This window comes from Thamnophis elegans, chromosome Z (assembly GCF_009769535.1).
Source record: "Thamnophis elegans isolate rThaEle1 chromosome Z, rThaEle1.pri, whole genome shotgun sequence".
NCBI lineage: Eukaryota > Metazoa > Chordata > Lepidosauria > Squamata > Colubridae > Thamnophis > Thamnophis elegans.
Genome location: NC_045558.1, coordinates 21,283,143 through 21,305,117, shown reverse-complemented (window position 1 = coordinate 21,305,117; position 21,975 = coordinate 21,283,143). Strand labels below are relative to the sequence as shown.

Below are 21,975 nucleotides of genomic sequence, written 5' to 3'. Positions count from 1 at the left end.
AGTAAATATGTTTAACAGAATTTTTTTTACAATAACTAATTCAGGAATTAGGATTTCAAGAAATTAATACAAACACATTTTGCATATAAAGACATTTCAATATAAAATCTAAACCGTTGTGTTGATAATCACTCTATAACATACATAGTATGCCTCTACTAAACTGTTTTATAAAAGTTAATATATTCATCCCATAGGATGTACAAAACTTTGTTCTTGAACCAGTTTGACTATCATTCAAAACATATTTCTAAATGCACCCAAATCTTCAAAAACAAAAGGAGGTATTCTTTCCATAGGAATATAAAATAACCATAACACCTAACTACATGTCTATTTTTAACACATAGTTCTTAAATTAATTAAGTTCACCTTCATGAGTCATTTATACAACGTATCAACATTCAAATAGCCTATGATTACAGTTACTAAGTCTTTGTGTAATTTACATTCACATGACAGAGTTTATCTCAAGATCTAGCGTAGTTCCCATTCATGTCTAAGAACTATTGTGTTGGAAAATATTTGCAGCCAGCAAGGGGAGCAAGCATTTGGACAATTCTCTGTCTAGCAGCTTGATAATTAAAAAGTTAAACAGGAGGTGCAACTAAAGTCACAATAGGGGTTTCCTTCCCTCAAAACCAGTAGATATACATGAATCAAATAATACATATTCATTAGGAAATTAGGTAAAGGTTCCCTCGCACATATGTGCTATCGTTCCCGACTCTAGGGGCCAGTGCTCATCTCCATTTCAAAGCTGAAGAGCCAATGCTGTCCAAAGACGCCTCCGTGGTCATGTGGCTGGCATGACCAAATGCCGAAGGAGCACAGAACAGTTACCTTCCCACCAAAGGTGGTTCCTATTTTTCTACTTGCATTTTTAGGTGCTTTTGAACTGCTAGGTTGGCAGAAGCTGGGACAAGTTATGGGAGCTCACTCCTTTATGTGGCACTAGGAATTCGAACCGCCAAACTGCCAATCTTTCTGATTGACAAGCTCAGCGTCTTAGCCACTGAGCCTCCATGTCCCTCTCATTAAGAAACTAGGTGACCCAGAATTCTTGGAAATGTTCTTAGCTTATGTACAGAATTCTTCAATTTGCCATACCCACACTTTGAAAGAAAGGAGGTCATTGCCACAGCACTAAGAGTTAGGGGAAATGCCTCCCCCCCCTAAAATGAAGCCCCAAAATATTATTTTAAAAGGATATGCTTATCTCACTTGATAATCAAAACTAAGCATAAACAAAACTAGTGGGGGATCATAAATATGCTCTTTTGCTCCAATATTACTTCATTCACTTAGTAAGAAGACAATGGGAAAATAGGGGTTGAACTACAGGTTAAGAAAAGGTAAGGGATTTTTTTTTTAACATAAGCCAAGTAATAGAAACCAAGGAAAGGACTCATTGTCAGTGTAATTGCATTTTAAAAATTAGAGTTACCAGAGCAAGCGTGTGTGTGTGTGTGTGTGTGTGTGTGTGTGTGTGTATTTTTTGTGCGTGATTAAAAGTAGCAATGGAACTCATCCAGTACATTCATTAAACATCGTTAGAGTTCAAGGAATCCAAGCACAGCCAATTAAAAGCTCTCATGCTCTCTCTCTCCCACCTCTCTCTATATAATTAGTCCTGTTCAGTTCCACATGAGAGATCCCCAAGTCTAGTCGTAATCTAGTGTTGTTGATCCACGGACAATATTAAAGTAGCCAGCTAATGCTCCAAGGTCTATATATAATGAGCGTTGTCTCCTCAGCAAATCCGACTCCTCAGTAATTCCAAGACTTGAAGAATCTAACAAGGAAAAATTAAAGGAAGATATATTATACACTAGAAAAGTAGATTTAGAATAATTAACTGGGCAGACTGGGGATTCTTCCATCTCTGGAGATGGATCAATTACTCTTTGAGGATCCATTAATTGGTTTTCCTCCATTAATTGGACCGGTGAAATTCAAATTATTTTTACTACCAGTTCTATGGGCATGGCTTGGTGGGCATGGCAGGGGGAGGATACTGCAAAATCTCCATTCCAGGGAAAGGATATTACAAAATCTCCATTCCCACCCCACTCTGGGGCCAGCCAGAGGTGGTATTTGCTGGTTCTCCAAATTACTTAAAACTTCCACTACTGGTTCTCCAGAAGCTGCTGAATTTCACCCCTCAGTTGGACTAATTTTGTAGTCCCTTCCAACTTCCACAGTTCTGTGATTCTATGGTTTATGAATTCCTTTCCTTCCTCTATAAATAAGTAGAAGAACTGTATACATAATAATGGCTCCCAATTAAAATAACTTCAAATGGGAAGATAAGGTTATCAACAGTTTTACTCTTCTTAGCTAAATATTGTCATCAATTAAATAGATGTTTGTTCCTTTAGCAATCTTCAAATGTTCTTCATAAAACCTCCTTGGAAAAACTAAATGTACAATGAGCTAGAGAAATAGTTTATTTTGTAAACCAATTAGAGATGAGCACATGTCTAATAAAGTTTTATACCAAATATGAAAGAGAGCTTTATGTGTGCTGATGTAGATTTGTCTTAGCTCTGTTAGAACAGGAACTGTTTGACAAATGAATACAGGGAAATTAGGAATGAAGTCTACCACAATTAAATAAAAAGCATGGCCTGATACTGGCTAGGAAAAAAGTAATCTGGTGAACTATGAAATTTGACTGCACTGTTAGAAGGCTGGGAATATAATTATTGATGAAAATAAGGATGTTCTAGGAAAATGAAGAAGACAGATACAGCAAACCAACCACACTCAAGTTAGTCTTCTATTGTGATTTTCCCTCTTATAGCCTTTTTAAAAAAATAATCTAATATTTCAGTTTCTGCAGAATATTATAAATAGTCCTCAGGTTATAATGACAATCCAAGTATTAGGACTGCAAGCACGTGACTGCAGGAGCATTGCAATGGCCAGAACTCTGAGCACCCAATGTAAGTTCCCATCATTCAGTCCTGTGGCAAGTTTGAATGATTGCTGAATGTGTGATTGTAACCGAAGGACTACTTAGATTACATAATTTTGCAAGTTCCAAAATACTTGTTGAGATTCGTAGATGCCGATGTGAACCTACTGAAATGATTTTGCAGTAATTGCACACTTTATCTAAAGCCGTTTTAGTTGAGAAGCATTCTGCCTTGCTCTTAAATATTGGTTTTGCTGGCCCTCAGACTTGGGAAGTGCGTGGGCAGGGGTGTGTTTCAGCCAGTTCGGACCGGTTCATGCAAACCAGATGCTAATTTTACACTGGGTTCGCTGAACCAATAGTTGCAAGGACTGGCTGGCCTGCCCACCCCTCACCTCACCTCCCAGAAGTGTCCATGCAGCCCATTTTGAATGCCAGGTAAGTGCAGGGCCCGCATGGAAGCTCTGGAAGGGCAAAAAACAGGCCTCCCAGAAGTTGCAGAAATTTGGGAACAGGCCCGTTTCTGGTCTCTGGTGCCCGGGGGAGGCAGTTTTCAGCCTCCCAAAGGCTCAAAGAAAGCCTCCAGAGATTGGGAAGTGTGAAAAACAGGCGTCCCAGAAGTTCTGGAAGTCCAGAAACAGGTCCATTGCTGGCCTCCAAAGCCCAGAGAGACTGTTTTCGCTGTCCCGGAGGATCAAGGAACACCTCCAGAGCCTGGGGAGTGTAAAAACAGGCCTCCTGGAAGTTCAGAAAGTCCGGAAACAGGCCTGTTTCTGGCCTCTGAAATCCAGGGAGGCTGTTTTCGCACTCCCGGAGGCTCAAGGAATACCTCCAGAGCCTGGGGAATGTGAAAACGAGCCTATTTCCGCCTCCTGGAAGTTCAGGAAGTAACGGAAATAGGCTCGTTTCTGGCTTCCGGAGCCATGGGAAGGCCATTTTCGCCCTCCTGGAGGCTTGAGAAAAGCCTCCAAAGCCTGGGGTGGGTGGCACCATGGTGCAGGAGGCTGAATAGGCCATGCCCACCATGGCCACACCTACCCAGCAACTGGGCAAAGACCCAGTTGCTAAAAAATCTTTGCCATAAGGATCAGAGCTGTTTGGAAGGTGTAAGAGCAGAGCGTACCTGTAATGTTGTCAGAGAGTTCCAACTCATTCTTCTCCAGCAACCTCTTTCGTGCAAAAAGAGCTGAGTCCAAACTCTGACACCGGGGCTGTTCCTCCCGTGATGGGTGCAAGGCTTCATGTTTGAGCAATTCTGTAGCCGAAAGTCTCTGGTTGGGGTTCCTTTCAAGAGCTGCTTCCAATAACTGTCTCATATTAGCACTGCAGTTCTCAGCAATGTCCTCAAGGGGCGGAGCTTGCTTATGGATCTAGCAAAATAAATGTTTAAAAAAGGATGGTTGTAACTTGATGCTTAAGAGGAGGCAGGGAAAAGTTTCTCAGAGTTGCCCGAATATATGCATGTTGTAAAGTTACCGCTCTAGGAATTTCCTCTCCCTGATTCATAGGTTGGAAAATTGCCATTCTACTCCCGGGACAAAAAGCCAGAGGAATTCTGGAAGGAGAGCCAGTTTCACATTGAAACTTGCTCCCAAAGCAGGTTCAAATTCAACATAAGGTCTACAATCCTAACTCAGAATATCCAAGGCCAGCAAAGACAGATGCACAGCATTTGAACAATCTAATTTGAGGAGCAAAAGGGAATGAGATGGGCATGCTTTAATTAAGAAACTTAGTTCTTTTGGCTTAGGCTGGTGCTGTCACTCCTGTCACAAAACACAACCTCCCAAGGCATAACTTGCCAGCATTGCATATTTCCAGATGATACTTAAATTGGTTTCAAAATGAGGTGGGATTTATGTGTTTGAAAGGCGTCTATATAGACAGATTTTTTTTTAATGTTCTATTTCTGGTCTGATAAAGAAGAAATTAGCCAGAAAAATATTGCCTAATTTTAATCAATTGAGCTTTGGGCCAATTCCAAACAGTACTGATGAGTTTTATAGTAAATAGGATGAATCACTAGCTGGTGAAGTTTAGGTTCTGTAAAAACTAGTAAGCTGAATCACGCAGTGCTGCCTTTTTAAAATTTATTTTTCCCTTGCAAATTTCTCAGCTTGCAGTTTTTATCTCCCTCCCACTCAGACCAACATCTTCATTCTCCAAATTGTTCCCTTATCCACAATCTTGTGGAGATTGAAGAAGTTTTTACACAAGGGGAATGCAAAAGGCCTGAGGGGTAGCATAGCAGCATATCGGCTCACTTCATAGATTCATATCTACATTGTTTTATTTTCACTATATTTCAGTAGTCAGACATAGCAAGGCAGAGTACACTTCCATTTTCCCCATCCCAAATACCAAAAACCTCCCTTCTGACTTTGGTATTAACTCTGTACTGCTTGGTACATAATTATGACACTACCATCTCAACTGTCTGGACTGCTTACAATAGAACAGCTATGCTTATCTCTAATACAAAGGAAACTTGGGAGTTCCCATTCAACCAGTTGGGGAAGGTTCCACATAGAAATTTAGATTATATTGAAAGGCAACTGTTTAATCTTTTTTTCCTGTGCTACTTGACCACTGAAGTTGCCTCTTCCCCAATTGTTCAGGGTTGGGCAAGCACATCAAGCACATCACACATTTGGAAAGAATTTTGGAAGCCTTCAAATTTGACTCCTTGCATATTTCAAGAAAGCCAAAGCAACAATCCTTTCCACACCCAAAGATGTGCGTGCACGCGCGCGCGCACACACACACACACATCTCACCAAGAGAAGCATTCTTTAGATACCTATGGGAATTGAAGATGATAAGCATGAACATACTGACTATAGAAGCACTGATTGCAATCCTTGCTTAAAGCAACAGGATGGGTACTTAGGATTCCAAGCCTCAGGCAAAGTATTCTGTGAGAAAGAAGGATTGCTTTCCTTTTGTAGCAGTTTGTGTTTTTGTTCTGGCCCTTGCTAGATTCATGATGTGACCCAAATTGTAATGTTACATTTCTCTGAAATGAAACTCCTATGTTAAATGCAGAAGGTTTCAGACTGAATTTCTGCCACTGTTCTAATCACTGCACTACTATAAGAGGTCTACAGAAAGAGGTTGTCAACTGGCATCTGAACACCTATTGAACAATCAATTAAATAAACTTACTATGTAGAGATAGGAGGGATAGGATGCACGAGGATATCGACTGACCCATGGTGGAATGCCAGTTTGCATGTGGATGATGGTTGCTCCCAGGCTGTAGATGTCAGCTTTTGTACTATGGCCTCGGCAGAGAATCACCTCTGGACTCATGTAAATCTTCAAATAAAATCCAAAAGAAAATTAACTCCTGTGACAACTTTACTCTGGAATCATCTTTAAAGTCAAGCAGTTTGGCACAGAAGGTTTTAAAAAAGAACTTTGCATTTTCGCTGATCTCACTTAAAAGCCAGGCAAAATTTGAGCTTTGGCTCAAAGAAACAGGAGAATTATTGGTGCCAAGTTTGGCTGCCCATTTTGATGGCCAACTGACAACTAACAAAGAGCAAGAAATCATAATAGACTATCCTATTTAAGATTTTTCAAAGATTTATATTGATAACAATGACTGCATTTGTAGGGAGCCTTGCTTTCATTTAAACATGTCTACATCTGAAACACTCTTCAGTAGTGTTTTACCTGTTTCTAGTGCAATTCTATCTCATAAGAATGTTTAGCCAGTATTAATCTTGATACTAAATGACATGTTAAAGCTGTTTAGCTACACCATGGTGGTTGTTTCACTAAGGCATAATAAATTGGAGAAGGGAACAGAGAAGAAGGGTAAGTCCATGGCAGTCATCCTTAATTACTATGATACATATGGGGTTATCTTCTCACGGAGAACCATTACCTCTGTTCCTCGAAGTTCTTTGGGATAATAAACTTCTTCTGCCATTTGAACACTAAGTCCAAAATCCACTAAAACAGCTTTGGTTGACATGAAAACGATGTTGCTTGCTAGAAATTAAAGGAACAATGAGGATTAGGATAGGGAGGGAACAATTTTCATGTTTACTTTAACACAGAAAACACCTTAACAGGCAGGAATTAAAAGGAAAGCAATTATTAAACAGGCACGTATGGAGCAAAAATACACTTGGGACTTCTTTTACCAGTGATTCATAATTGGATGGAAAAAAAGCCATTATAGCTGCTTTGCCTCACGTCCTGCACTTGAACAAGTCTAGAGAGGGATTGTTTGACTCGGATGTTGAGCTGCATATATATATATAGTATGAGCCTCAAGATACATCAGAAGGAACAGAAGAGATAGCGGAGATATCTCTGTAGAGATGGGCTTCTGACCTTGGTCTCATCTTCCCCTTATATCATTGTCCCTTTGAAAACCTAATTATGGGTTTTCAAGAAGCTCACGAGAACAATTCCAAGTTAAGAAACTTCCTGAACTTCCAAACCAAAGTTATGAGATACACTTCACAAACCCACTTTGGTAGACCTTCAGCAGCAACCTGAGCAACTGATAGACACAACACACACTCAATTCCAGACTTTGTGGATGGTTGTAATCCTAAATAAATTAAAATTCTGAGATCTTAAATATCTATTTTTTTTAGATACTCACAGCATTTCACAGGGATAAAGCCACGACTTCTCAGAAGTCTTTGAAATTATCTAAGTTTTAAAGTAACCCTAGTCACAGCAATGATGGGAAAGCTTTATATTTATTTTATTTTATTTATTTTCTATTTATTTTGCCAAGCATGAATTAGATAACAGATATATGTAGAAACTTGATTATGAATACATGAAATGGATACAAATACAAGGGAATATTAGTAGAGGAAAGGTAGGCACGTTGGTGCGCTTATGCACGTCCCTTAAAGATCAAGGAATGGTGTGAGGTCAACAGTAGACAATCTAAGGTTGAAGTTTTTGGGGTTTGGGGAAGAAACCACATTGTCAGGTAGTGCAATCCAGGCATTGACAATTCTGTTGCTGAAGTCGTATTTTCTGCAATCACGTTTGTAGCGATTTACCATAAATTTGTATCTATTGTGAGCTCGTGTGTTGTTGTGGTTGAAGCTGAATTAACAGGTAAGACATTGTAGCATATAATTTTATGTACTACGTTTAGGTTGGATCAGACACACTAAGTTCAAAGTTGTCTAAGCCCCAAATTTCAAGTCTGGTGTCATAAGGTATTCGGTTGCAAGCAGAGGAGTGAAGGACTCTTCTCGTGAAATATTTCTGGACTCATTAATGTCTGATATGCAGTGCATGTTCCAGACAGATGAGCTGTGTTCAAGAATTGGTCTAGCAAAAATGTTGTATGCCCTAGTTTGCAGTTTAATATTACGGGAGAAGAAGCTACACAGGATTAGGTTTACAACTCTTAATGACTTTTTGGCAAGCCTGTTACAGTGGGCTTTGGTGCTTAGATCATTTCAGATGATTACTCTGAGGTCCTTGACAAAGTGGGGGTCATCTACAAGGTCAAATCCACCCAGCTTGTATTTTGTGTTTTGATTTTTTAAGAAACAGAAATATGATCTCTCCCTTCTCCCCATTCTCTCTTCAACTAAACCTTGGGGGGAGATCAATTTAAACAGAAAATCCCAGTGGCAGGCAAAAGACTAAAGATTGCATCAGGTTGTTGAGGCAATATGCTGACCCAGCAAGCTGCTTAGAGAGGGCTGTAAAGCACTGTGAAGCAGTATATAAGTCTAAGTGCTATTGTTATTAGATTACCCCAACACCTGCATGTCAGGTAACATATGCCTCTGTAATTTAGAAAGTTGAATAGTTGTTGCATTTACATTTATGTGAATGTTAACATTCTGGTTAGGGACACTCAAACAACAAAGGATCAACCATGATTGGATCAACCAAACATCCATGCAGGACACACATCTCCATATAACATGTACCTAAGATTTAGGAGGTCTGCATGTTGGCCTGTCTGCAAACATTTGCAACTTAGTCTTCCCCTCAACCCTTTGCTGCGTATATAGTGTATTTAGGACTACAATTAGACTGGCAAATCTAGAAGGTACTAAATTGAGGAAAACTCATGGCTGGCCTAAAATATGCCTTTGGAATGAAGTAGACCTAAGGTAACAAGGAGTAGAACTTTGTTCAATATTGAATGAATATTAGAACTTCCAAAAGTCTTTCCTCATGGTTGAATTCAATCACTATCTACTCACCCTTCGTTTGTAGAAAACTCTATTGTTGTGCAATTTTCTACCCACATTGCCAAACTCTATGCTGCCTCTTCAGTAATTCATCTATTATACAGTAAGTCACTACTACATGGCACTGTCCTAATTGCAGATGATATTGTGTGACAATCAAGCCATTCGGTCAGTCCCCTCAGATTTACTGCCCTGTTTTGCTTGTCATCAGCCAGGAATTTTTTTTAAAAAATACCCTTTCCTTCCTGTGTCTTTCTCTTATGCCCCATTCTTTCCTAACTCATGTTGAACAAAGAAAAAAAAACAGAGTAGAGTCCCAAAGGAAGCTGTGTTAGAAGCAGCTTTGTTGCTTAGGAATTTTCTTCCTTTCTTTCTGTAGCAGGCAGTAATGGGGAGGACCAACAGTGGGGCATAATGCCGATAAGCTAAGTGGCTTGGCTGCGGGTGTCCCAGGACCTGATTGCCCTGATCCCTCTTCCACAGGGATTTAAGTTATGTCCAATCAGGAGCAAGGGAGGGGCAGGAAGGCCCAGCTAATTGGCAGCCCCAATCACCACAGGCACCGTGGGTGACTGGCCAGCTGGAGGTGCCTCAGGACCTCAGCACTCAAGTGTGACAGGACTTGGGATAATTGCAGGGGATGGTGCTCATCCAGGGGATATTCGCTGGGCAGATGACCCTGCCAGAAGTTAGGGGGGAAAGGTATGGCTCAGGGAGGATATAAAAGGAAGAGGTGCGTGGCACAAAGGGGGAACAAAGGAAAAGAAAGGGAGAAAAGAAAGGAGACAGATAGAGGGAGACAAGCAGAGGAATGGCAAGAGAGAAACGCAAGTGGAGGCAAAGTAAACATAGGAAGAGGAGAAATATGGGAAGAGGGGCTTTCTGGCCCACCCTGCCACCACCCAACTACACCCCGCTTGGTTGAGCTGCACAGGAGACAAGAGAGGCAAGAGGGAAGGAGAGAGAGAGAGAGAGAGAGAGAGAGAGGGAGGGAGGGAGGAAGAGAGAGAGAGAGAGAGAGAGAAGCCGCCAAGCAAGTGATCCCAATAGTGCCCCAATGGGGGCACCAGACATACCAGGAGGAGAGCTGATCTAGGCAAGTGGGTGAAGCAGTGACCAGAAAGGGCATCAGACATACCAAATAGCAGCAGAAGGGAGCTGATGCAGATGAGTGGGTGAGCCATGAGCCAGATGCATCAGAAGACAGGGAAGGCAAGTTGATCCATGGACAAGTCAGTGAAAAGAGAGGGTGCCAGATTTACCAGAGGGTGATGGAGGTGAGGTAAACTGAGCTGGAGCTGTCTGGGTTAGTGACCAGAATGGGCTGAAGACCAGGATGAGGAACAGACCTTGAGACGTCAGGCTAGCAACCGAGAGCGGGGAGGACCTAATTGGCTTGGGAAAGGGATAGAGGGATCTGGACTCCAGTGGCCCTTTTGGGGATAAGCACTACATTTACATGGGCAACAACTGTCATTCCAGAGTTAACCATGCTCTCCGAAGAAGGGAAAAGAGAGGAGCTATGCTAAACTAAATGTTCACTTTAATCCTGGCTGGGCAGTCAAATGGAGTTGTTCAGATCTAAGAGATGCTGTCCTGCAGATTGTTGGGGAGGGCCCACAAGAGGAAAAAAGGAGCATGTCCATATCAACCTGATGCAGTCCCATTCTGACCCCAGCCACTACTCATGACCTGACTTTGCCTTGGATATAATATAATTATAATATGTATAATATAACGAGACTGGAAAAAATGGATTGACTATATACAAAATAAATACGGGACCAAGAAATTCCAGTTAGCTTATGCTTAAGATCAGGAATGATTTAAATTGTTTAAAGTTAGCTTAGCAAGAAGAAGCTAAGATCAATGTAGAGATGTTATTAATTTTTTTATTTCTTTTTTCTCAATAGATTTTAGACTGTGTTTGTTAAAAATCTATACCGTGTACGGGTTCTGGGAAGTCAGGGGGGAAGGAGGTGGGGAGTTGGGGGGAAGGGGGGAGAAAGGGATATATATTAGGCTAGACACGATGTGTTAGATATCAATGCAATGTGACTTCACATGTATACTGTTTTCTTTTAATTTTTCTTTAAAAATAGGATAAGCCAAGTACATTAACATATAGTGGAAATACACCAAGGGGAGGAGGAGTAGGAAAGAAGAAAGATGGGTAGAGAGGAATGGGAGAGAGGGGGGAAGGTGAAAAGGAAGGGGGGGAGCGGATCTGAAGAGAGGAGTGGTAGAGGGGGAGGGGAAGTAGGGTAGAGGGGGATGATGGAGGGAAGATAGAAAGTTGGAGGGGGGTGGAAGAAAGAGGTGTATGAAGAATGGAAGAGGTATATTGGGCTTTTATTTTCTGGGGCACTGTTGACAAGAGGAATTGATGCAATTATTGTTTAATACTGTATGGTATATACATGTGAGTGTATGAAAATGAAGATGAAAATAAAAATATACTAAAAAAAATTATATATAAAATAATATAATTCTCTATCACCACCAGTACAGCTAAGCACAATTCAAGTATATCTCATTCATGAGTTGGACATGACAGGAAGAGAATATCAGAGGGAAATGGCCGAAAAAAACAGGCTGCAGGTATCTTTTTGTCTCAATCAGATGTAGGTAGAGAAAAACCTGGAAAAATATATTTGACTATAGAAGGAAAATAAAGTTGTGGAGGTCCACAGGAAAATGAATTGGCTTTTTCTTGCTCTAACGCACTTCATAAATGATAGCTGTGAAATGCTTTCAATTGCTAGGATTTCTACCACATTTTTTCTTCACTGGAACATCTCCTGATGCATTTCCATGCCAAGTTAAACATCATCCACTGGATTTTCAAATGTCAGCATAGCTTTAAAGAGAGAAGAGCCTCTGAAGGGACAGGGAGGCAGAAAAAGCAACTTTTCATTTTCCTGGGCCTGGAAATGCCCTTTTAAGTATAAAGGTTCCCCTTCCACATATGTGCTAGTCATTCCCGACTCTAAGGGCGGTGCTCATCTCCGTTTCAAAACCAAAGAGCCAGCGCTGTCCGAAGACATTTCGGTGGTCATGTGACCAGCATGACTAAACACCAAAGGTGCACAGAACACTGTTACCTTCCCACCAAAGGTGGTTCCTATTTTTCTAATTGCAATTTTTACGGGCTTTCGAACTGCTAGGTTGGCAGAAGCTGGGTCAAGTAACGGGAAATCATTCCATTCCGCAGCGCTAGGGATTCAAACTGCCGACCTTTCTGATCGACAAACTCAGCGTCTTAACCACTGAGCCATCCCTATCTTTTAAGTAAACCTCAATTTAAGACCGATCACTTCTCCATGATGGAGGTATTTACATACCCAAATGTGATGGATATGGGAAAAACCATAAGTTATGAAGACATTTTGAATGAGATGGGGGGACTGAAAAACAAACAGGAATTGAATAGACAAGGGAGAGAGTTAACATGGTGGCCACATGTACAAATACAACCTAGATATCAAAAAGACGCATATATATATATATATATATATATATATATATATATATATATATATATATATATATATTTATTTACAAAGAACCAACAGAAGTAGATCTAATTTTAATAGGACCGGAGAAGAAACTAATTAAAAAATTATGTAATTATTTATTGAGTAGTATAATGGAAGAAGAGCAAGTAAAGGAAACAATGATAGCATGGGCCAAAAACTTTGGGCACTCTATAGAATTGGATAAATGGCAAAAATTATGGGATAGAAACTATAAATTAACAATGGATATAAAGAAAATTTGTATAAAATGTTTATTAGATAGCACTTCCTTCCAGCAAGATTAGCCAGGATGTTTAAAGATATGTCCACCAAGTGTTGGAAGTACAACCAGATCCTGGGTTTGTACTACCACAGGCTGGACGTGTCCAAAAGCAAAAAAATATTGGACAAAAATACATACCTGGATAGAAAAAATGATAAAGAAACATATAGATATAAAACCGGAAATATCTCTGTTGGGTATTATGCCTGAAAAATTCAGTAGGAGGAGTGTGTATTTAACAGAACATGTGTTAACAGCAGCCAGAATCTTGTTTGCACAACATTGGAAGGACAAGGAGATCCCTACACAAGAGAAGATAATTTTAAAAATCTTAGTATGTGCAGAAATGAGTAGACTAACTCTCAAAATTAAAGAAAAGGAAGTCACTGAATATTTTGAGATATGGGACTTGTTCTATCGATGGTTAAATAAGAGAAACAGAAGTTAGAACTTTTAAAACCAAGAGAAAGATTATTTGTATCATTATGGTTGATTACTGTAAGCTATTATTAATTCTAATTAGTAGTAATAATTAATATGTAATTAATATTATGAAGGAAAAGCATTGTTACTATAAGATTATTGCTAGAGAATAGCATCACTATCATGATGTGGAATATTGTTTAAAGGAATTGAAACCAGACAACACACTGTCTACTACTATTATTACTATAAGATATTGAATATGTTGCTCTTTCTATTAATAACAACAATAACAATAATAATGGCCAATCACTTAATTACCTATTTTCAAAGTTATGATGGCTGCACTTGCACCCCATGATCACATGACCACATTTTAGATTCTTAACAACCAGTCTGCATTGGTGGCAATTTGCACATACAGTCATCATGTGACTGCAATTGCAATCTTTTTTGCCGGTTTTATGCTATTTACTTCCAGATTCCAGCAACAACCATTGGGGAAAATGGATTAACTTAATGACTAAAGCATTTGCTTAACATGTGATGGCTCAGCTTACGACTATAATGATTTACAACCCTAATTCCAGGCTCTATTGCAGTAAAAAGTCAAGGAAAACCTCTACTCTAGAGCAGAATTGTACATTTGGAGTTTTGGGATAAATTTCAGGAAATGAAGTTATTTAGGATAACAACATTACAATGATAGGTGCCACCTTCCACCCCCATGCCAAATATTACTGAATTTTGAACAGAGACCTTTCATGCAGTTAAACTCCTTTGCAAGTATCTGCCTAAACCTAATGATCCAGAGCAACTCAATGCCCTCCAGGAATGCTGGATGTTCAGAACTTTAACCAGGAGGTCCCAAAGTACAGAAAAAGTGATTCTTAAAGATGAGAGAGAGAGGGAGAGGGAGAGGGAGAGGGAGAGGGAGAGGGAGGGAGGGAGGGAGGGAGGGAGGGAGGGAGGGAGAGAGAGAGAGAGAGAGAGAGAGAGAGAGAGAGAGAGAGAGAGAGAGAGAGAACAGAGCGATTCCAACTTCAGTGTTCCTGCTTTTGTAATCTGTTATTCGTGAATACAAAACTTCCACTGCACACTTTATGCTATGCCATAATGTGGTTTGATCTGATTTTGGCCTAGTATTCTATGTAAAACTACCCAATAATGTTTGTAAAGTTTGTTTTGTCAGGTGTAAAAATATCACAGTTCAGTAAATATTAAAAAAAACGGCTGGGCAAGTCATAGCATGACTCCAGAGTTTGTCTAATTAAAACAGAAAACATATTCCTCCATTCTCAGAATGTTTAATCCTGATTGCATCACTCTATTCTTTTCAAGTAATTACAGTGTAAAAGTATGGAAAAAGGGGGGGGAAAGTCATAATGTTTGTTAATGGCAATTCTATACAACTGTGGAAACTTGTAGACTTCCAAACCAACAATAGGCTTGCAAACCTCTGACCATTGACTACATCCAGTAAGAAGTAGTCACCCCAATTTTCCTCTGCTTACAAGATTCCTGAATTTAATGGAACTTGCTTCAGAGCAGTCATAGGATTGCAATGCATGGGACCATTTAATTCATTCCATTTCCACATAACATATTGTCCTTAAAACATTTTCAACTTTATTATCTCCCACTGCAGATGAATGTATTAATAAAAGATAAATTGGATATACCTTGTCTCTAAGGTGCAGAAATTCAAGTCATTTTCAGTAAGTAAATAATCTCCAAATAACCTTAAAAGAAGCTGGAGTTATCCTGAATATAGTTTATATTGCACAATATAAGGATTAGTGTTAGGTTTCCGAAAGATGCCCTAACTGATTCATGAGCCTCGAGCCAAGTTAACTTACGTTTGATATCCTGATGAATAACTCTCTTTGAGTGAAGAAACTCAAGTCCTTTGAGAATATGTTTGGCCAGCCAGATGACTTCAAATTCTCTCAAAGGCCCACAACTTTCTATCTTTTCTAGGACAGAGCCTCCTTCCCCTGCCTCCATAAAGAGATGGATTGTCTCATCCCATAAGATGGCTCCATAAAGTTCAGCAATATTTTCATGGCGAAAACAGGCTTGGATTTCAACATCTGATGGCTTGAACTGCTCCACAGGAACCTATGATGCCAAACATAAGCTGATTAAATTATACTGCCGAAGCAAAGATAATTCTGCTAGAATGCCTGCAAAGCTTAATTTGATGGTCTATATTGTGGAGTACTACCCCTTGTTAACATAATAATCTGGAAATCTAAAATTATTAAATTTTTTAAAAGTCAAGAAAATAGATCCAGAAAGTTTTTCACCCCAACCTTCCTTTCTGGAGTCCCAAGGAAAAACTAGGGTTTCTTTTCATGTTGGGGAAGCAAACAGACCCCAAACAAATTCAGCATATTTAGCTAGAAAGTGGAGGAAGAATTTCCCTTTCTCCTTTCTTAATAATAGTCAAGAGAAAGCCCAGCTTTCTTTGATCTTTATTCATCTTCTTAATAACTTTGCCAGAGAATGATGGAGTGTCTACAGTATTTCCCTGAAAATAAGACTGGGTCTTAAATGAATTTTTGCTCCAAAAGACACATTGAGGCTTATTTTCTGGTTAGGTCTTGTTTTTTGGGAAATACAGTACTAAATGCATCCGTCTTAACTGGGTCTTATTTTCAAGCTAGGGCTTATATTATGAGCACCCTGAAAAATCATCCTAGGGCTTATTTTTCCAGTTGGGTCTTATTTTGGGAAAAACAGAGTATCATGAAGAGGAGGATGACAAATCCCTAAAAGCGAATAAGTAATAACTAACACACATTCCCATATGCATATATGTTTGTAGCATTATATTATATTACATCAGTATGAACATGTTGCACTGGCTCTGCAAGTCTATCATATTAAACCTAGTTGTGGTGTTATGTTGCGTTCAGAAGTCTGACAGCCCACGGATGAAAGCTATTTTTCAGCCTATTCATTCGGCTGCCTATGCTTCTATATCTCCTGTCAATGGTAGGAGAGTCAAGAAGTGCTGACCAGGATGTGAATCATTCCTGAAGATTTTCCTCACTCTGTAGCGGGAGCGGGTTCTAGTGATTTTGTCCAGTGGTGTCAGGGGCCAGCCCATAATTTTTTGTGCTGTGCTCATCACCCTCTGTAATGTCTTTTAAATCATATGCATGCCAACCTCAGTATAAATATCTACATAGGCAGAAACTTCCTATCCTTTTTTATGATACTATGTTCCATCCCAACCCAAAGGGCATTAAGCTTTGACTGACTCATTCTTCTAGTGCTATTCTATATATTCTCCATAGATCTCTCATTGGCAAACCAAGACTATTCAAGTGATGTTCTATTTTATCCTGACTTAATTAGTTTCAGCATAGTTATCCACCTTGATGGTTGTTAACCATAATTACATGTATTTATTTATTAAATTTATACAGCCACCCATCTCACATATGTGACACTTCAGCCTTTGTTGATGGAATTTCTTCCAAAGAAGAAGAGAACTGGTTATGTCCTTATGTCCTACTTAGACTGAGTTTCAAAACTTGAGTCTACCATATGCATATAAGTGTATAGTAAGTACATTTACAAAATGCTGATTTCTATCATAAAGGTCTCATTTATTTCAGCATTATAGGGAAGGCCTAACATGTCAGAGGCATTACCAAAGAAATCTTACCAGTTTGCAAGCCATCCGCTTTTTGGTTTCTGTATCTTGTGCCAAGTATACTTTCCCAAAAGCTCCCCGTGGAATGAAGTCAGTCCCAATATTTCTGTATGTGAGCTTCCAAGGAAATAGAAGCACGTCCGAATCAATCTTATAGCGTCCATTTTTCGGTTTGATCTATGTAAAGATATTTGAGATAAAGGAGAAAGTCAAAACACAATACACATTCACCACCTTTTTATTCTGAAAATATGAATGTGTTTACTGGAATACACACACACACACACACACACACACACACACACACACACAATTAATCTATATGTACCAACCATCTACCTTTACCTTGCAATGCCTTTTCTGAGGTCTTACATTTTCCCCGAGATCTTTCTGTTGCAAATTACTAGGGCCTGCATCTATAAACTAGTATGTGGGAAAGACCTTGGGAGAATGGGTAATAGCAATAGCAATAGCAGTTAGACTTATATACTGCTTCATAGGGCTTTCAGCCCTCTCTAAGCGATTTACAGAGTCAGCATATTGCCCCAAACAATCTGGGTCCTCATTTTACCCACCTCGGAAGGATGGAAGGCTGAGTCAACCTTGAGCCGGTGAGATTTGAACAGCCGAACTGCAGAACTGCAGTCAGCTGAAGTAGCCTGCAGTGCTGCATTTAACCACGGCGCCACTTCGGCTGCTGCCAAGGGAATGGAAATCTGAGAAACAACATAGCCTGCCACTGGATTCAGACATGTAGGATATTGTCCTCAGAGGGCAAACCAGATAGGAATCATGACCTGATGAACTAATTCTACTTTGTTGTAAAGCTACATGGACAGAATCTTACAAGTCTGAAAGTACAATCTGTTCCCACCTCCTTTAGCATCTGAGAAACTACGCATGTCTCTTCTGAGTCTCTCGCCCAGCCAATTATCCAATTACAGGTTATGCTGTGTCTTATCTAACTGTACCTTTTTGCCCAGTCTCCCAAGGTCACATACCTTTAGAGAGTCTTAATAGGTAACAGCAGTTAATTAACTATGGTTGATTTGAGAAGCTAAGCAAGATCAACTCTGGAATGTGTCTAGTTAAGAGACCATTGGGACACCTATGGCTGATAGATACATACTGTAGAGAAGGAGATAAATGAATACCAAAATGAGCCAGGAGTGAATTACTTATAAAACACTGCTAGGAAAAATACATGGATATGTACATAAAAATTATCAGATCTGAAGCTTGATTTTCAAAGCATTTTTTTACCTGTATCTAGGACAGAATGTAGGTATTCCCAAGCAATATCTTTAAGATGACAGCTGCTCTAAACTACAGCTCTTTCTCTAACAGAACATTGCTGATGTTCTACTTTTCAGAACATAGCAGTTCCATGACCATAGTAGTCTTTATATAGAACATTAAAATGGGAACAGCATGTGAAGTACTCAATTAATCTTGGAAATATTTATAATTCCAAGTGGTGATTAGCCTTGCATAAAGCATAAGTTGCACTTAATTGTCTGGCACAACAGCTTGATTGACAGCCTAATCAGCAGGCTTATATAAGGAGTCCTCTTAGTAATTTATTGGATAATTCTGGCTATCTCCTAACCTTTTGCTCTATAGAATTGTGAGTTTGGCTCTGAGAGCAAATACAAGGTATTCTATCTTCAAAGGTTGTATTAGGAGGTTGGCAGAGGAGTAGAAACTATTTTCTTCTCAGAATAGGTGATGCAGAAGAAATTTGAAATCTAATTATTCATCCACTACAAAGAATGAATGGTTCTTTCAAAGTACAAGGATTTTATTTTAACAAGGTAAAATTCTGCAAAGGAAAATTAATCAAGAGAAAACTATCAAAATACCTGGGGTGAGTTCAAGTATAGCAAATAGATTACTACATTTAAGCCTAGCTTCATCTGCCCTAAAATAGTGGGATTTCAACTGCCTTTACAGAGATTAATCTGTATTATGGAAGTTTAATTGAGTTTGAGGCCATGATTGAATTGGCACAAGAAGCAAAGCTGAAGTTGAAAAACAGAATGGAGAATGGAGTTGGCAAGACATCATATGGTATGCTATCTGATTGTAAAACCTTATGAAAAGACCTGAACATATGAAAAACAACACTAACAAGCTGATTAGCTTAATCCAATGGTTTCTCACAACTGCTGCCTACCATTTGATTTTAATCTAAGGCTACTATAAACTGTGGTTTATAACCTAGTCTAGTGAAGAGAAGGGCCAGGGGAGACATGATAGCAGTGTTCCAATATTTGAGGGGCTGTCAGAGAGAGGAAGGGGTCAAACTAGTTTACAAAGTACCTGAAGGCTTGACAAGGAATAATGAAAACAGACCAAGGAGCGGTTCAACTTAGAAATACGGAGGAATCTTCTGACAGAACAATCAACCAATGGAATAGCTTGCTTCGGAGGTTGTGGGGGCTTCATTACTTGATACTTTCAAGAAGAAATTGGACTGCCATTTGTCAGTACCATTTCTGACAAATGGTAGTGTTCTTGCTTAACAGGGAGGTTGGATTAGATGACCTACAAGGTCCCTTCCATCTCTGTTAATTTGAAGCACATGACCCCACTTTTTCTCATCTTAAAAAAAAAAAAAACCCTGACAGAAATAAAAGGGCAACCTCTCTTCATGAGAAGTGACAAGAAGCTTGAAGATCCCATTTTCCTGGTCTTAATTTCAACTTTTTATGTTTTTTGTCAAAAAATACCTTATTTTCTAGTCCTCATGGTTGCAAATAGCAACTGTGAGCAAGGATTGATAAAACAACCACCATAAATATGGACTGACAAATATGTGTTTCATGGAGACATGATAGACAACTGCATAATTTTAATACTGTTTTTTATATTTATCTTTTTACCATTGTATTCGGTTTACAGTCATTTTATTGGTGAGATGGCCGGTATATTAATAAATACATTTAATGCTCAGAATTTAGATTTTTGTCTCACTCTGTATTTTTACATGAGATTTTCAATTCCATCATGGTTGAGATTTAAAGTTGGGAAATGCACAAAAGCTGCCATTGGGGAGATGGGTGGCTGTAATAGATAGATAGATGGCTGGCTGGCTGGCTGGCTGGCTGGCTGGCTGCATGGATGGATGGATGGATGCATAGATGGATTGGAAGTAGAGACAGAGATAGATATAGACAGACAAACAGAAAGAAAGAGACAGGCAGAATATTTGGAAGACAGCTCCAATCTAATTTCATATAAGGTGTCACAGGGTGATAAATGTATACTTCCTAGAAAGGGACAAACTACCTATTTTAGTTTTGCGTTCATAGCTGCAACTCTCTTTTTAAGAAAGTGACTCGATTTATACAATAAGGTCTCACTCAACAAGCTAAATGCCTGGCAACTTCATTGGCACATTAATATCAAATTTTGGCCACTAAAGGGAAGGCTGTGCAATTGCCTCCTTTTGACTGCTCAGCCTAACCTACAACCTGGGATTCCCTCATGACCTCCCAAGTATTAATCAAGTCCAACCCTGCTTAGCTATTTGAAAGAAGTCAAGCTCAGCTAGGTGCTAATAACAGTATTGCACTCCGAGATTTGTTCATTATAGTTGCAAACAGAAACTTAAATCCAAGCGAAAGACTCTGCTTGCAGAAACCATAGCTCAGGCCAAGATTCATTTTGCTGTACTGTGTAATTTTCTCCTGGAGCTTTAAGTGGTATTTCCCCTCTCTTTTCAGGGTTTTCCCGGTAACTCTGGGCCTCACAAGGAAATGAGAAAAAAAAATTGCAAGAGGACCAAGATCACTGAATATGCAGTAGTTCAATACCTTCACCCTCTCACTAAATAAATATCTAACTCGCATATTTAGATATTATACAGCCTGATAAGAGTATAGGAATGTCTATGGACAGCAATGGCTGGTCAGCAAATTCTTATCAGACAGACCTGTGAAGACTCCAAAAACCAGCCACAAAACCCACAGCTTTCAGCCAAGTTCCATAAGAAATACATTCATGCAGAATAGCTGGTGAAGGTTTTAGAAAACACACACCATGTTCAATATGATTCCAGATTCTTGTCTCCTGTGCTGGCACAACTGCTTTGCGGTGTTTGACACCTGATTGGCAAATGCGAGCAGGTCTTCCACTGTCCCATACTTGACACACGAAAGCAAAGAAACTTCCCTTCGACTGAACAGCAAAGATTCAGTCCGTTCCTCATTTTTGTTCTTTTCTGGGTGCAGAGCAATGAGGCTGTCTTTGTAAATTGTCAGGTCACCTTTGGGATAAAGGTTCTCCATGATGTCAATTACTTCGGACATATTTAAATCTGTCAGCAGTAAGTCAAATTCTTCCTTATTTTCACTACCAGTGCTCATATACTCCATTACTGTATGTTCTCTTCCTCTTATTCTACCTAAAAAAAAAAGGAATAATATTTTATGGTTGGTTAAGAAATTGCAACAGAGGAAATACTACAACAGAAATATGAAAGGGCAGCTTACGCATCTCTACATTTAAGAAGGGGGGGGGAAGCAGAACTGTGCAATCTACTTAATCATAAAATGCAAACCAACACATTCTAAAGGCCTAATTGTACCCTGTGTAGTTGGAGAAAGTTCACTGTAAGCAGAGGCATGTCAAATAAGCATTGATATTAGCTCTTCCTCCTCCAGATGTGCCAAATGTTAACTCTTGTTCCCGGTTACCAAAGTCAAATAGGGCTGAAGACTAGTAGAGCCAAAGCTTAATACATCTTTAGAGCAAAAGAATGCTGAAGGTCAATGGATGAAGAGGGTCTGACTTAGAGCAATGTGTGTTAGCAGGGGGTCTAATCCAGAGTTGCATAAGCCTAAGTACCTCTGAATTCATGGGAATCTCTAAGTCGACTGTACATTAGGCAACCACTGGTTTTGAAAGGAGTTTAATATGTCCTTTTCCAGCGGACAATCAAAAATACATTTAAGTGCTAATAT

At 39.4% G+C, this 21,975-nt stretch overlaps 1 protein-coding gene across 1 annotated transcript; it reads right to left on the bottom strand.

Moving 5' to 3' along the window:
• Window positions 1-952: 952 nt before the first annotated feature.
• On the bottom strand, window positions 953-21,410 carry MAP3K8 (mitogen-activated protein kinase kinase kinase 8). The gene is made up of 7 exons (XM_032237292.1): window positions 21,052-21,410; window positions 17,021-17,185; window positions 15,201-15,462; window positions 6,813-6,919; window positions 6,086-6,238; window positions 4,044-4,290; window positions 953-1,795 (listed from the first exon to the last, which is right to left on the bottom strand). Exons 1-7 carry the CDS (start codon window positions 21,385-21,387, stop codon window positions 1,665-1,667), a joined length of 1,401 nt encoding a protein of 466 aa, XP_032093183.1. The 5' UTR covers window positions 21,388-21,410; the 3' UTR covers window positions 953-1,664.
• Between the last annotated feature and the right edge of the window lie 565 nt (window positions 21,411-21,975).